At 42.1% G+C, this 16,629-nt stretch overlaps 1 protein-coding gene across 1 annotated transcript in view; it reads left to right on the top strand.

Annotated features, from left to right (window-relative positions):
* The window catches only part of CCDC170 (coiled-coil domain containing 170), a 103,543-nt gene that overhangs the window by 66,098 nt on the left and 20,816 nt on the right, over nucleotides 1–16,629 (top strand). Inside the window, exons 7-9 of the mRNA XM_040965669.1 lie at nucleotides 2,556–2,756; nucleotides 7,470–7,643; nucleotides 10,688–10,930. Coding sequence (XP_040821603.1) covers nucleotides 2,556–2,756; nucleotides 7,470–7,643; nucleotides 10,688–10,930 — 618 coding nt within the window. The remainder of the gene's footprint in view (nucleotides 1–2,555; nucleotides 2,757–7,469; nucleotides 7,644–10,687; nucleotides 10,931–16,629) is intronic.

Here is a 16,629-nt window from a genome sequence, read left to right on the forward strand (position 1 = left end):
CCACCACAATGCCAGCTCCACCATTTCCCTCACATTGAGTTCTGGCCCTATTTTTGATAAGTGCTTAGGGTAGGACATAGGCAGTGGAAGCTTTTCAGAGACTCAGGTTCTGTAATGGCACTGACATTTTCCTTGCAGGAGTAGACAAACTAGTGGGCAAGATGCCCAGTCCTAAGTCATTGTGCCTGGGTTCAGTTCTCAGCTGTGGCTCCTAATTCCAGCTTACCACTAATGAACATCTTGGGAATCAGAAATGATGGTTCAGATGATTGAGTTCCAGCCACCCTCTTGGAAGATTTAGATCCTGTTTCCAGCTCCTGCCTCTGACTTGAGCCCTTCCTCTGTGCGCATTTGGGACGTTAACAAGAGGGCAGAGATTTGCTTCCTCTCCTTGTCTTTCAAATGACTTTAGAAAATTCTTTAGATGTGAGTCTGGAAAGTTTATCATAAATATTTGATTTTAGACACACAGAAGGACAGAATGAACTGACTGACAGGCCCAGGACCTCTGGCACTGTGAAGGTACAAGAGTGAAGAGTTTTAGCTTAGCTCAGGTCTAACCCACCACGTGGTGTTTGAATCCACACTCTGACATTCTAAACAAATTCTTGGCCAACTTCTGGCCATCTTCAGTGACTGGACACCTGCTGCCTGCCTCCCAGAGTCTTTGGAGAACTCTAATTTGTTGCCAAGTTTTCCTTTCTTATAAGGGAATGCTGAATGAAAAAATCTATACATTCACAATGGATTTTTAGGGAATTCAAGAGGCTGGCATTTGTCATAGTGGGTCAATTGACTGCCTGTGGCACCTGAATTGCATATGGGTGCTGGTGTGTGTCCTGGCTGCTCCTCTTTCAGTCCAGCTCCCTGCTAATCCACCTTGGAAGGAAGGGAAAGATGGTCCAAGAGCTTGGACATCTGCATCATGTGGGAGACCTGGATGAAGTTCCTGGTTCCTGGCCCAGTTTTGACTGTTGTGGTCATTTGGGGTATGAATCAGCAGGTGGAAGATCTTTATTCTCTCTTTTTTTTTATGTGTGTGTGTGTACATGGATATGTGTGTTTTGTATGTCTGTGTCTCTATAACTTTGCTTTTCAAATAAATAAAAATTTTTTTAAAGAACTTTAAACAGCATGGGAAGATACTAACAATAAAACTTGTTAAAAACAAAGATGTAAAATTGGATATAAAATGTCATCTCAACCTTATTTTAACAGTATATAAATATTTAAAAACATTAATTGCTGTTACTCTTGGATGATAGGTTCTTTGAGGGTTTCTTTTTTTGTTTTGAGAGAGTGAAATGAAGAGGTCGGATGATCTTCCATCTGCTGGTTCATGCTTCAGATGCTCGTCATAGCCAGGGCTGGGTGAAGGACAGAGCCAGGGATTCCATGTGGGCCTTCCAGTTGGGTGACAGGGACTCAAGCACTTGGACTGTCACCCACTGATTCCCAAGAACAATGAAAGGAAACTGGATCATAAGCAAAGGAACCAGGACTTGAATCAGTGATCCACCATGGGGTATGATATCCAACGTGGCAGCTTAACCAGCTGCGCCACAGATCCCATCCCAGAGGCAGGGGATTTTTTTCTTTGCTTGGCCATGCATCATCCTTGGTGAATATTTCTTAGTGGTTATGTATTACTTTATTATGATGGTGGGGAACATAGACGTGGAATTTCTTTTCAGATTTATCCCTATTGGTCCTCAGTTGAAACTCTGAGGACAAATCATCAAATTATCTTATTATCCCATATAATAACTTAATGCTCCAAGCTTTATGGCACAATTAGTACTAGGAGAAAAGAGGGGCATCCCAGGACAAGATACAGCCTTGGGCAAGGTTTGGTGGGTGTGAGTGCCACTAGGGGAGAGGGGACTTTAGTGGAAGGGTCCTGCTGTTGTGCTGTTGAAGAGAAGGAAGTACTCAGAGTCCCCTCTTACCAGCCACCACTGCTACCACTATTTAGTGTCAGCATATTGAAGAGACTTCGACCTTTCAAATACTGAGATAATATTACTACAGGATTATGTTGTGTTGGGTTAGCATCATGGGGATTTAGGACAGGAGTAGCCAACACTCCACTGAAGGCTGAAAAATAATTCTAAGTTGTATTTCCGTACTTGAATTCCAAAAAGGCCTCACGATTCCTGGTCAAGGGATGCTCACTGGCTCATCCTTAGTTACGTCTGTGTGGTGGGAGAGTGATGAGAAATGCGAAGTGTAGATTTTAAGAGTACTTTTTATCTTATCTCTTTTTTCCAAAGCAGTCTGCAAATTCCTAAATTAATGATAGTTTTGGAAATAAGTCAATGCTATCCATAAATATTTGTTGATTAACCAGGAATTTTTTAAATTAGATAATGCATTCGGATGTAGTTCAGTCCGAGAAAATAACAGCCATCAATGACCAATTTTAAATGTAGTGTTTATAAAAGGTCTGAAAGTTGATATCTTCTATAGTTGTGCTATCAGGCCAGACACTGGGTTTGAACATTTGTTGCATCTAAAACAAACCTCTCTCTCCTTTTCTGTTTCTTTGTTTCCAGGTGATTTCCCAGCTGGAAGCCCAAATTTCTGAGCTTACGGGACAGCTGGGCGAGGAGTCTGGGTCTCGCCAGAAAGCTCTCCAGAGGGCACAGGATGCAGAAAACAAGTCGGAGATTCTTCAGGCTCAGTTAACACACCTGGAGGGAGAGCTGGTTTCTGGGGATGTTTTGCGAGACAGCTTGAATTTTGAGAAACAAAAAGTAATAACCTGAGGGCGATGTCATGGGTGGAAAAATCTGTTGTGGTATAAAGTTTTACATGAAAATATTCTGAGTTTTGCAGACATTAGAATGGTTTACTCATGAGTCCTGAGTAAAGTCCAAAAAGCAATGGATTTCTTCCCATTGCTTGGAGCTTCTTTAATGAAAGTCAACGGATATAGTAAAACTGATATATGTGAGGCTCTGAAGCTTTGTCTGAATCATACGTAGTTTCTAATCTTAAAAGACTCATGCTAGAAGGGGAAGCAGACATTCAGACAATTTGCTGTATTTAAAAGCTATGTTATAATTGGATTAATGCAAGCATTACAGGAATGGGTGGATAAATGAAAGATTTTACATGGGAGTGATAATTAAATTGATCTTTAAAGACAAAGTAGAATTATGTAGAAAAAAGAGACACAGATTGTAAGGAAAAGAATTTGAAAATGAATTCTTGCAGAGGCAAGGGGGACTGTCTTCAAAGAAGGCAGAGGAGTTCTTTCCATGTGGCATGAGCATGCTGATGTCACTGAGGCTGTGGCAAGAGACTAGGCTGGACTGGCATGGCTTATGTAATAAATGGTCTGAGCATCTCAGTAGTTTAGAAAGGTAATGCCACTGCTGAGCTCAGATTGCAGACAGGAGGGACTGAGAAATGCAGAAATTGGTAGCCTAGTGGGAAAGGAAGTGAGAATTAGGGGAGAAGGGGTCCAGAGTGCAGAGGTCATCAGTGACCTCTGAGAAGGAACTTGTGATGGAATCATAGATAATGAAAGCCGGGTCACTTTGAGCTGAGCGCGACCTGACAGGGCAGGGATGGAGACTTAGATGTGGACTGGTGCAGAGTCTGGAGGCTAAAGAGAAGAGAGGCTCAAGGAAGCAGGTGTGAGAAACAGGACCAAGAGAAGCTGGGCAGGGTGGGGAAGACTGTATCTGTGGGCTGTGAGATTTCCACAGGAGGGAGGGTAAGAAAGGAAAGAGATGAAAGTGCAATTTAGAACATGGGCACATTAATCATTTTTATTCTTTTCTACCTAATAAAAAAAATCATGGAGGGTTGGATATGAAGAGATGCACAGAAAGTTCCTGGAAAATTCAGTCTGGTAAGTAGGTAGGTGAGCTGGGAAGATCAGGTAGTACAATTAATGCTATAATAGAGACAGGGAGCCAATGAGCTGGGGGCTCTAAGAAAGGGGTGATGGCTTTTCCCCTGTCCGTGTGTGAGAGAAAATGAGCCCTTACAGAAGCTCTGAGGTTTGACAAGGGTCTTAAAAGACAAATAGGCATCTGTCAGGGAGAAGAGGTGGGGAAAAACTTGAAGTAGAAAGGACAGGGGAGGTGTGTGAAGATGGCCTGGGAAGCAGAGCAGGTGCAAGGGAAAATGGAGTGCAGGGCCTGCTGAGGCCAGAGGTGTAGGGTAGCATGCAGGCAGGCAGGGATGATGGAGAGAAGACAAGCCAACCGCAGGCTTCATCCTACAGATAGTGGGAAATCATGGGAGGCTTCTGAGTAAAAGGAATATTTCTCTGAGGCAAGCTGGTTCAGAGGGTGTTGAGATCAGAGGTCAGAGGGCTGAGTCAGTGGGCTCTTAAAAGAGTCCAAATCCAAAGAGAATAGTGGTTTAACCCAAATGGCTTTGTAACTGAAGATATGGGATAGATTTGAGAAATATGGGACAGTCAAGAGAATTTTTCCTTTTGATATCTGATAAGTTATGTAGCTGAAGTCAAAGTTTTGACTTTGGAAATGAAGTTTGTGCTTGAGTCCAATGTGGTAAATTGGAGACAATCTAACTGCCAGCCTGATTGCTGGCTCTAGATAGCTTGTGAACATGTTAAGTGTGTTCAAGGCTCAAGTGACTTCTCAGAGTGGTCCCTCTCCTCCCCCAGTGGCGGTGGTAAACTGCCTGTGCTTGCCCAAACTATCCTCAGTATTTCATTTCTTCATTGCTTAAAGAGGCATAAAGTCAAAGAAGGGGTGAGATTGTGGGGAGGAGGACTCTCATCCACTGGTTCGCTCTAAATGCCCAGTAGATCAGAGCCAGGAGCTGGGAGCCGAGTCTAGGTCTTCCGTGTGAGTGGCAGACAGCCCACTAATTGATGTAGTACCTGTTGCTTTCCAGGGTCTACATTAGTAGGAAGGTGGAGTCAGGAGCTAGAACTGGGACTCCGGCTCAAGCTCTCTTACAGGGGATGTGGGCATTGTAAGTGTCATGCTAACTGCTAGGCCAAATACCTGCCCTAGATTATTTAATGTTTTTTTAATTGTTATTTTTGATGGTATTTACATTGTTGGTCAGAGTAGGAAGGATCGAGGGTTGGGAAAATGGGTGAGACCATTGTTTCCCAAATGTCTTCTTTCTCCTGTATCTGGGGGTCTGGGGGAGATAAGTGGAGGAGCTGTACCCACTCTCCAAACTGCTCTGATACCCAAGAATGGGGAATACCTGCCCTGGGTTTTTGAAAAATATTTTATTTCTGTAAGATTAACAAATTCTGTGTTTTTTCATAGTATAGATTTAGGAGCATAGTTATACTTCCCATGCCACCCAGCCTCTGCTCCTGTTCCCCACCCATCTTCCTCCTTCCTTATCCTCCGGATTGTTTTTAAGTATTTCTTTGATGTATTCCAGTTTGCTTGAAGCCAGAGAAAATATATTATTCCATGTTTCCCCAGGGTCTAGAAAAAGAGTCAATGCATATCATTTGAAAATTATGGAAGAAATATATCAAAGGCAAGCATTTCATATAGATTGATACCTTGTTCCTCATCTCCAAGTAAATGAATTATTTATTTTAATTTGGATTAAGCTAAAATAATGCTGGGTTATGAAAGCACCTTATGTAAGATATTTCTGCCCATGGTGCCTTTTTCATTAATAACTGCATATGAAAATACATATCCTTGTGAGGGTAGCGTTATTTAAAAATTGAAAGGCCAAGTTGTGCTAAATTGAAATGCTAAGTGCAGGTGACCTACATTTGTATAAAATAAAGAATGCATAGTTTCTTACTTATGCCAAACTGTGATTCAAATGAACAAAATATGTAGCAATCCTTCATTTCTGTATAGTTACTAGTTTCTTACAATCTAAGTCTTCTGTGGGCTATGGCTAAGATCCTTAAAATAAGTACTTCCTCTGTGAGGTTTTAGCATGGTCCCATCATACCCCCTTCCCCACAATTGTAGGTCTTACCTGTTAAGTGGATGAGTCACATGTAGAAATAGGAATTTACTTTATGTAAAATATAAGCAGCAACAGATCACTTTTTTAAAGTTTTATTTTATTTTTATTGGAAAGTCAGATAAACAGAGAGGAAGATCTTTTGTCCAATAATTCACTCCCCAACTGGCCACAATGGCCAGAGCTGAGCTGATCCAAAGCCAGGAGCCAGGAGCCTCTTCTGAGTTTTCCACGTGGGTGCAGGATCCCAAGGCCGTGGGCCATCCTCTACTGCTTTCCCAGGCCACAAATGGAGCTGGATAGGAAGCGAGGCTGCCAGGATTAGAACTGGCACTCATATGGGATCCCAGCGTGTTTAAGGCGAGGATTTTAGCTGCTAGACTGCTGTGCTGGGGTTAACACATCCCTTTTGTACGCACAGATTAGAAAAAGTTCCCAAGAGAGAGCTGATAGAGAATTAAGGTGTGACAATTTAATGCAACAAAAGCAATATATAGTGTCACATCAGAATGCAATAAGCCACATCGGTAATGAATATGATTTGTAAAGAAGAGATCAAATTATATTTGTATGCAATTTAGAAAATTGGAAAGTGGAAATACCTTCATTCTGGTGGCTCAACTATGGATAATTCTGGTCTTTAAGACTGTTTGTTTCAGTCAGCATGAACTTATATTTGTTTAAATGTTTGTTGCCTGAAAATGTCAGATGGATGAAAAGTTATTCCAATAAGAAGATATCAAATTAGTACCCGCCCCCAAATGAGAACCCGATATAGGAAGCCACTGATTGATTTGCTTTTGCAACAAGCACACACTCACCAGTATTGTGTTTCTGGGCATGGTCAGACTGGCTGTAGAAATCAAGTGGAGGAAGAGTATGAATCTCGCTGTAAATTTAGCCATTAAAGTATGAATCTTGGTTTCCCTCATCCTGCTCCATTTTAGCATGTCATTCACTTAATTTTGATACATTAGCATCTTAAAAACATTTTTCAAAGCATCGTAACTGCACGAAATATAAAATTGTGTTTGTATGAGGAGCTTTGACTTTGGAATGATCTGTAGAGGCTGCTGGGAGTTCAGCTATCAGCTTCTGCCTTTGAGGTGAGGGTCCAGGGAGGTGGGAAATATTCCTGTGGACGGTGTGTGAGTGGGTGGGTTCCGGGGGCTGGGCTATCCTTGGAGGCAGGACATGGTTGTTGCATTGTATTGCCAAAGTAGAGATGAGGTAGTATTGGGAGCATAGCCACGTTTGTCATATGACTGGATTAAAAACGGCTTGTAATGTTAGGTCAAACATCAAGGTCACTGATCAGAAGCATCCAAAGAGGTTCTGGATAAGCAGCACGGTGGAACTGGCAGGTTGCTTCTGGAATTCATTGCCAAGTATGCGGGTCAAGATCCAGGGTCTGTGATGAGTTTAAAGGACACTACTTGTCAGCTTGTGGGGGAAGAAAAAGGATGCTTGAGATCATGCGCTTACTCCACCTTTGTGTCCCATTTTGTCTTTGTTCCTGTGATTAGTATCTTAAATTTCTGGATGAGCTTTCAGAGAAAATGAAATTGGACCAGATGGCTGCTGAACTTGGCTTTGACATGCGTCTGGATGTAGTTTTAGCTCGCACAGAGCAGCTGGTCCGCCTCGAGAGCAATGCAGTCATTGAAAACAAGACAATTGCCCACAACTTACAGAGGAAGGTAGGGATATTAAAAGTTGGCTAGTGTTGAAAGAAGAAATTTGTGAACCCTAACCTTAACCTTAACCCTAACCCAAATATTGAAAGATAATTTACTCTCATCCACCATCGTTACCATATCAAGATGTAGTATTTGAGTTTTTGTTTCTAAAGTGTTGGTGTGTTTATCACTCAAGGTCTTGTTTCATGGTGAGTAAATGGGACTGCAAGCAACAGTGACTTAAAAAGTGAAAGTTTATTTTTAAATTCTTTTTCTTTTCTTACATGCATTTCTTGAAGCAGATCACTTACTTTTTAGCAAACCAGGCTCGTTTCCGTTAATTAATTTCCCATCACTGTGGTATCCCATTTTTTCTTGGTTCAAAATGATGCCTAGAACCTTTGTATCTGGCTTTGGGCATACTGTTGGGGAAGAAAAAGAGGAATAAGATGATGCAAAAAAATACATGGGAGCTGTCTTTTCACAAAATCGGGCGTTCTGGGTGGTGTGGCTGTAGACGGGAGCTGTCTTTTCACGAGATTGGGCGTTCAGGGTGGTGTGGCTGTAGACGGGAGCTGTCTTTTGAGGAAGGTGCCTAGAACTTGTTACATGAATTTATAGCCCCAGCCAAAATGTTTCAAAGGTCACACCTAATTACAGTGAAGTCTTGAAGATGTATTCCTGGGGCTGTGGCTGTGGCATGGCTGTGGTCTAAGCCTCTGCTTGTAGTGCTACCATCCCATGTGGGCTCTGGTTTGAACTCCTGTAGCTGCACTTCTGATCCAACATCCTGCTGATGGTCTGGGAAGGCAGCAGAGGAGGGCCTGACTCCTTGGACCCCAGCATACACAGGGGAAACCTAGAAGAAAATCCTGGCTCCTAGCTTCAGACCAGTCCAGTACTGGCTATTGTGGCCATTTGGTAAGTGAACCAGGTGATAGAACGTTCTCTCTCTCTTTCTTTCTCTCCTTCTCTCTCTCTAACCCTGCCTTTCAAATGAAAAAAAAAAACCCAAATTTTAACAATAAAGAAAATGCTTTTCTAACTCCGGGTAGCTACTTGTTCAGCTTCAGAACTTCAATTTCTATTATTTTGTGGTGAACAAGAGGACTGTGTAGCATTGCTTGCATGTGTAAGCTCTGCTGACCAGGGAGATAGAGGGAGGCTTCCTTTTCCTTATTCAGAAGAAGAGTCAGAAACAGTATAAGTAAATGAGTGAATGGATGAAAGGGACATTAGCTGTACAATTATTGGTATGGAGGGAAGAAATAGGAAAACATGGATGTGCTCTTATGATGGTTCTTGGGAACAATTCCATGGCACAAATCTGTTGTAGAGACTTCATGGCAAATCACATCTGGAATTCAATTTCACTCCTCCAAGATGTGTGACCTTGGACCAGTTAAATACCTTTCTGTCTGTTTCCTGATATTTAAGTGGGAGATGACACCTATCCCAAATTTTCATTACTTTCTAACAAATACCATTTTTGAACTCTTGGCTCCTAGATGATGCCCAGTCACATCTGGCTTCTTGTCCTTTTACTGCATATTGAGAACTTGCCAGTGTAAATTTGCACAGGGTGGAGTTTGTTGTGAACAAGTTTGAGCGAGGGAGGGTGGCTAGAGAAATGTTAAAAGGAGCTTGACAAAAGTGAGCAGGGATACAGCTTCCATTGTGAGCTGAGAAGCTCAGCAGTTCAGTAAGCCCCTCCCACATTCTGACAGGTGACAGAGGCAGAGTAGCTACGTAGGGAAAATATGAGGATCTTCATCTCATACATTTGACAATTCTATTTAATTTCAGTTCCCAGTGTTTCTTCTGTGTTTTAGAAATTCATTTATTTGTTTCCATTTTCTTTGAAAGGCTTCTTTGAAAGTCTCTCTTCTCTCTCTCTCTCTCTCTCTCTCTCTCTCTCTCTCTCTCTCTCTCTCACACACACACACACACACACACACACACCCACACAGACGAGAGAGAGATATACCATCTGTTGGTTTACTCCCCAAATGGCTGTAGCAGTCAGGATTGGACCAAGTTGAAGCCAGGGTCCCAGAATCCAACCAAGGTCTCCTATGTGGGTTGCTAGGATACAAGTCCTGAGCCATCATTGGCTGCTTCCCAGAGTGTACACTGTCAGAAAGCTGGTTTTGATGCAGAGTAGCCAAGCCAGGCTCTCCTGGCTTGTGGGATGTGGGTGTTTCAAGCAGCAACGTAACCCCTGGGCCACACATATTGCGACATTTTCAACAGGCAGGGAGGAGGGACCTCAATCCAGGTGTTCCATCTCAGTGGCAGTGGTTTCTAATGTGTACTTTTTCATCATCATGAGGCACTCCAGGGGACTTTTTTCCTCTTACAATCCATAGTTATATTCTAAAAGTCACTCTGCTTTCGTTCACTTGGTTGTCAGCGGTGATTTTTTTGAGGATTTTGTTTTCTGCTTGGTTTATGGATCTTATGGTGCATGCATATAACAATGACATTAAGTGAATTAAAACCTTTAAGTCTGTTTTATTTCTACTATTTTAAGCATATAAACAAAGGTTTCTTTAAAATCTCTTTGATATATCCTACTTAAAAAACAGTGGCTTTCCTGTCGGGTGCCTTATGGCTCAGTTCTAAGAGATTGAGTTTAGCCAGTACTAATTTTCACCCTATCTTGTTTCTGAAAACACCAGTGTAGGTATATGGTCATGTGAGTTGCAGAGCATTTTGTTTCTCTGTCTTATTATACTCTGCTCTTGATAAGGCCATTTCAGCAGTCCTGAAAGTAATTTCACATTTTTATTATGATGCACATAATGTTAGAGAGAATCACATGTTGGAAGAAAGCCGACTCCTTCGCACATGTTCTGTGTTTCTTTTGTCCCCTACTTTGCAACTACAAAATTAATTCTTGGAAAAAAATTATGAATCTAAAACAACCCAAACAGGAACCCAATGACTTTTTCTTTTTGAGGGTTTACAAATTAGTCTTTTTCAAGTGTAGATTAAATCAATGCAATTCATTTATGTTTATTGATGTTCAACTATCAAAAAAAAATCCTGTTGTGTCAAACCAGCTGAAAACTCAGAAAGAAAGGCTTGAGAGCAAAGAACTGCACATGAACCTCCTTCGGCGGAAAATAACCCAACTGGAGGAGGAGAAGCAGGTGCGCACGGCCTTGGTGGTGGAGAGGGATGAGGCTCATCTCACCATCCGGAAGCTGGAGAAGAAGGTGGAGAGGTTGCAGAAGGATCTGAGTGTGTGTCGGGACTCCAACACAGAGCTCAAAGCCAAGCTGGCTGATACCAATGAGCTTAAGGTAAGTACACAGCTTCTTTCCCTTGTTTACTGGTTGCTAGTTACCTTCAAAGTATATGCAAGTGATGGGATGGGCGTTTGACCTATTGGTCAAGATGTTTGCACCCCGAATATGTGTCATATCAGAATCCCTGGGTTGGATTCCTGGCTGCTGCTTCTGCTTCCTGCTCATCAGACCTCGGGAGGCAGCAGTGACAGCTCAAGTGGATAGGTTCCTGCCACCTATGTAGGAGACCTGGATTAAATTTCCTGCTTCCTGCACGTTGTGGGCATTTGGGGTATGAATCAGCTCTCTCTTGCTGTCTCTCTCAAAATTTTAAAAATTTAGAGGCCAACATTGTGGTATAGCAGGTCAAGCCACCACCTGGGATACTGGCAATAATTTGTGTACTGGCTGCTCCACTTCCAATCCATCTCCCTGCTGGGAAGGCAGCAGAAGATGCTCCAAGTGTTTAGACCTCTGCCTCCTACTTGGTGACCCAGATGAAGCTGCTGGCTGGCCTAGTGCTGGCCATTACTACCACCTGGAGGGAGTGAACTAGCAGGTAGAAGATCTCTCTCCCTCTTTCTGTAAATCTTTTAAAACAAATAAATAAATCTTAAAATTTTTGAAATATAAGGGGATGTATAGTAATTGTAGTGAAGATACAATGCAATGTGCATCTCTACTTACAAATCAAAGATGGACTCCCAGTGAAACTATTGAATATATCTTGAAAGTAATATCTGGGCTCTCTGGCATTGTCCATGCCTGCGATGCCAATGCACTTAAACGGCAGAATGATGGACTAGGACTGTTTTGGAAGGACGGTACTGTGGTAATGATCTAGGGGACATCAGTAGGGGAAAGGGATTTGGAAAGGAGGGAAAATCCCAGAGCCTACAGAACTATATCATGGAATAATAAAATTAAAAAATACATTTGAAGTATATGCAAATTAGTGGAAGCTGTGTAATGTGCACAGAGAGAAAGAAACGATGAAAACAAGTGTTCTCTGATTTTCTCAAAGTGTAGAAAGTGGGGATAGTGCACAAAATGAGCATGTTTTATCCATTGACTGTGGCTTCAGTATTTGCAGTGAAGCCATCGCTGCTGTGTGAGGTCAATCATTTGACTGAATCATAAAATTCGCACTTCTGTTGTTATGGCCTACAATGGATGCATATGTTAGAATAGTGCACTGTACCCTGTAAAACTGTGTGAGTATTATACTTCAATCCAAAGTTAAGAAATAAATTGAATTTGTGTTTAAACAAAGACTTATAAAGACTACTTATTGAGTGTTTTATGAAGAACTAAGAGAAGCTGTAATCTTTAACATAAAGGATAAGAGGATGAAAATGCTAATTGCCATGATTTGATTGATACATGTTGAATACCTGAGTTGAAATACTATCCTGCACCCCAAAGTAATATGTACAATTATTACATGTTCAAGCATATAAAACTCTTGTGGAATTTAAGTCAGTGATTAAGTAAGAAATTAATGGACAAAATGGGGTAGTACAAAACCCCCACATTTCTTGAAAATATACCAGGAGGAGCAGGCATTGTAGCACAACGACTCAAGTCACCGCTTAGGATGCCTATGTGGTATGGGAGTGCCTGACACCAAGTCCTGTGTCTGCTTCAGATGCAGCTGGCTGTTAATGCCTTAGGAAGGCAGAAGATGATGACCCAAGCACTCGTGTTCATTGCCGTGCACATGTGAGACCTACTTGAGTTCTTAGCTCCTAGCTTCAGCCTGGCTTAGTTCTGACTAAGTGAGCACTTGGAGAATCAGCGAATAGAAGATCCCCGTGTTTGTCTCTTTGCTTATTCTTATTAAATATTTATTTGTTTGTATGGGAAGGCAGAGAGAAGGAGAGATAGAAAGGCCTTTTGTCTGCTAGTTCAATCCTCAAGCAGCTACAATGGCTGGAGCTGAGCCAGGATTTGAATTAGATCTTCTGATATGGGGCAAGGGGGCAGGTGTCCCACTGTGCCAAATGACCACCCTTTATTATCCTTTTGAAAGCTATTTATTTATTTACTATCTTATTTATTTGAAAGAAAGACAGCGAGATATCTAGCTGTATATTTTTGTCTCCATTTATCTGTCTGCGGGAAGTCATGCAATTGGGTCAAATGGCATAGGGGCGTGATGAGCACTGCTCCTCGGTTAGCAGGGCTACGTGGAGTTTCTGGCTGAGTTGCAAGACCCGGCAGAACATCTCTGGTCACCTCATTGCTGCCTCACCCATTGCATGGACACTCAGTCACCTCTCTGATGTTTTATAGAATTCCCCTGAGGGTGGTGGTGTGTTTTTCTGCAAATGTGAGATGATTCCTGTAACTGGTATAACACCTCAAACTGATCAATCATGTTATGGTAAAAGCATCTTTAGCAACATAAGGCAATGACACACAGCTAAAAGCGTACAATAGTATAATTGAGCCCACAATGGCTCCAAACGTCATGTTATATGCCCATCTTTGTCCTGGAGCTTGCCCTAATGTAAGTAGTAAGAAATGGCTTGATAATATCTTTTGGAACAGCTGGCAATCATGGAGGTACAAAGAGTTTGTTTACCATGTGGCTCGAACTGTTACAACACATGAAATGACGCATTTTAGTTTCTCACCACAGAAAGCAAAAGTATGTGGAGCATCTTCTAAAAGGAGACAACTGTGACCACCCCAAATGGCTTAGAATTTCTACCTTATATTGGCACTCATATTTAGGGGAAAAATCCAGTTTATAAAAAGTAAAAGGAAGTTTCTTATAAAGGCCCTCTGTTTGTAGAATGGCTGAATTGCCCTGATCCCTTTCACTGCCCTTTAACAAAAGAACAACAAAAAAAAGACAATTGAATCAGCACTAGGTGAAGGTGGTGATAATTAATGCATGATCGATTATAAGATTTAAGAAGAAATCTTTGATATATGCTTTTATAAATTCCTTTCACTTTTGAACTTTTTTTTTAAATTTCGTACTCTTAATATTTTAAGTAATATTAGTTAGTTTATGTTTAGTGAAGATTGATTTTGGATATAAGTAAATCACTTGTCACTATGTAACCGCATGTGCTGCCAACTGTGGAGTTCCTGGCTTCTGCCAGGTCACTGCAGGCTTGAATGAGTAATAGCTAATAGCTTGCTGAAAATATTTTTCCTAAAGTAAAATAATAATAATGTTTATGATTGAGTTTGTAATCATTCTTTTATAATGAAGTAAAAATGAAACAGTTGGATGTTGGGCAAAAGCTTGTGATAATTTGTGTATAAATAAAGAAGGCAACTTCTCTGAGTTGTCCATTATGAGCATCATGCCGTAGTGGTCCATGTGTCTCCTATTCTTATCTCCTCGCTGATCCACGCATCCTTTGCAAGCTCTTGAGTTAGCAGGAGCTGCTCTCCGGTATCTGTCCATCTGGCTTTCCATGTCTCCCACATGAGTGGCAGGGATCCAAGTATTTAAGCCATCGTCTGCTGCCTCCCATGCGTTCCTGCATGAGCAGGATGCTGGATTGGAAGCAGAGGAAGAGTTGTGATCCCAGACACTGACATGGATGCAGGGGGCCCACCTGCTGTATCACGATTCCTGCCCAACCATATTATCTTTTTTTTAAATTGTTAATAACATTGTATTATGTGATACAGTTTTATAGGCACTTAGATTCCCCCCACCCCTCCCACAACCCCATGGTGGATTCCTCCACCTTGCTGCATAATCACAGTTGAAGTTCAACTGGGATTCCTTCATTGCAAGCATATACCTAGAATAGAGTCCAGCATGTTATTGTCCAGATAAGTTCAGCGGCTTCTAGGGGAGACCTTCTCTGGTCTGAAGGTAGAGCTAACAGAGTAAAGTCCCTGTCAGTTAAAAGCCCCAACAAAACATCAGCAACAATATACAATGTTATGAAATTGATTGACATAGTATTGAGTAAACACTGTGCTAAAAATAATGCAAGTTCAATTTTTCACAACACATGCCAACCATATTATCTTTTAATTCATTTTCCCCACAAACTTTTGGAAGTGCCATATTAGGTGATTGTGTGATTTATGCCATAGATTCTTTTTTTTTTTAAAGATTTATTTTTATTATTTTTTTTATTGGAAAGGCGGATATACAGAGATGAGAGACAGAGAGGAAGATCTTCCGTCCAATGATTCACTCCCCAAGTGAGCGCAACGGCCGATGCTATGCCGATCCGAATAGATTCTTAAGGAGAAATTAAACAACTGTTTACTAAGAAATTGGCAGGCAATGATATTCTTGTTGTGCTCTGTAGGCTGCACCATATCAGGCACAATAGGGAGGTTCGACAGGCTGGGGATATGTTCCTATATTTGAGGTGTTTGAGTTTTAATGAACACAGAAGAAACAAATTAAAATGACAAGAGTTAATCAAAATATTTAAATTCCATGCATGTGTGCCACTTGCAATGATGTGTGACTCCCTATGGACCCCTCATCCCTGGCAGATATGCACAGCATAAGTGCAGCAGACAAGAACAAAAATACATTCTGGCTCCATGCAGATCAGCACTCTGAAGCTCCCTTCTTGGAATGTTTCTGAATTTGGAAACCAGCTGGGAAAGAGACCCTGGAGTGAAGCCAGCCCTTGAACATGTGGACAGAGTACAATATTGTGGAAAGCGTTCCCCACTGTATTTTCCCCTTCTGGCTAATTAGTTGCTTTCCTTCCCACAAGTCCTTCTGTCAATAAGGACTAAGCCATGAACTTGAGGCTTTTTCCCCTGGAGAATGGGAGTGCAGACAGGGCCCCAGGGTGGGAGTGCAGAAAAGACAACACAATTGCATACTGGGGGAGGGGAAAGCCAGAGAAAGCACCTGATGGGGACCTTGGAAGGGGGGTGGTGGTGGAGAGATCAGGGGTTGTGTCCCCTCCACCGCTCCTGCCTCACAACTGACTTTGGTGGGTGTGGTGGGGTGGAGCTAGAAATCCTGAAGTCAGTGTCAGCTGTTCCCACCCTGGCTGGAGGCATGGAGGCAAGCGGCCTTAGGCTTCATCCTGACTCCCTGGAGTTCAAGTCTCTTGTGTGCTAGTGGGGGTTGTGGATGATAGTGGAAGATGTGTGATGGGCAGCTCATTATGGGAGCGGAGGGGGGTGAACAAAGACCCCTCTTCCTTAGTCAGAGGCCCTGGCAGTTCTATAGCCAGACCTTGAATTAGATAGGGCCTTGATGCTGAAGGGGGAACCCTGGGGAGCTTCCCCAGACAGTAGATACAGAAGCAATGTGGGGACAGCCTCAAGCACCAGTCACCTTGCCTGACAGCACAAGGCTTTTCCTTCATCCAGGAAGAAGGAAGAGAGAGAATTCCTAAAAGACTGAACAGCGTGTAAAGCAAAGCTATTCTTTGTTCTTTTTAAGGAGAAAACTCTAAAATTTTATTAAGGAAAACCAAATGTAACTCTGATACTAGTATGGGTGTGCTATGTTCTTTGGTAGGAATTTCATAATTGTTTTTATTATTATTTTAGAAAACAAATTTTGAACCTGATACAATTGCAGATACCATCCACACTGACAATTTGGAGTGCGAGTGGTGGGGAGTTGGTGTCCAAAGAATGTGGCAGTGGATGGACCAGTCAATGTGGCTGGGCGCCTGTCTGCCCTGCTCCTGCCTGTAGAGGGTGCCCTTCTCCGGGTTGTAGACACTCATCCCACCCGCCTGCATGCAGTG

This window comes from Ochotona curzoniae, unplaced genomic scaffold (assembly GCF_017591425.1).
Source record: "Ochotona curzoniae isolate NIBS_2020 unplaced genomic scaffold, NIBS_Ocur_1.0 scaffold_3890, whole genome shotgun sequence".
In the NCBI taxonomy this organism is placed as follows: Eukaryota; Metazoa; Chordata; class Mammalia; order Lagomorpha; family Ochotonidae; genus Ochotona; species Ochotona curzoniae.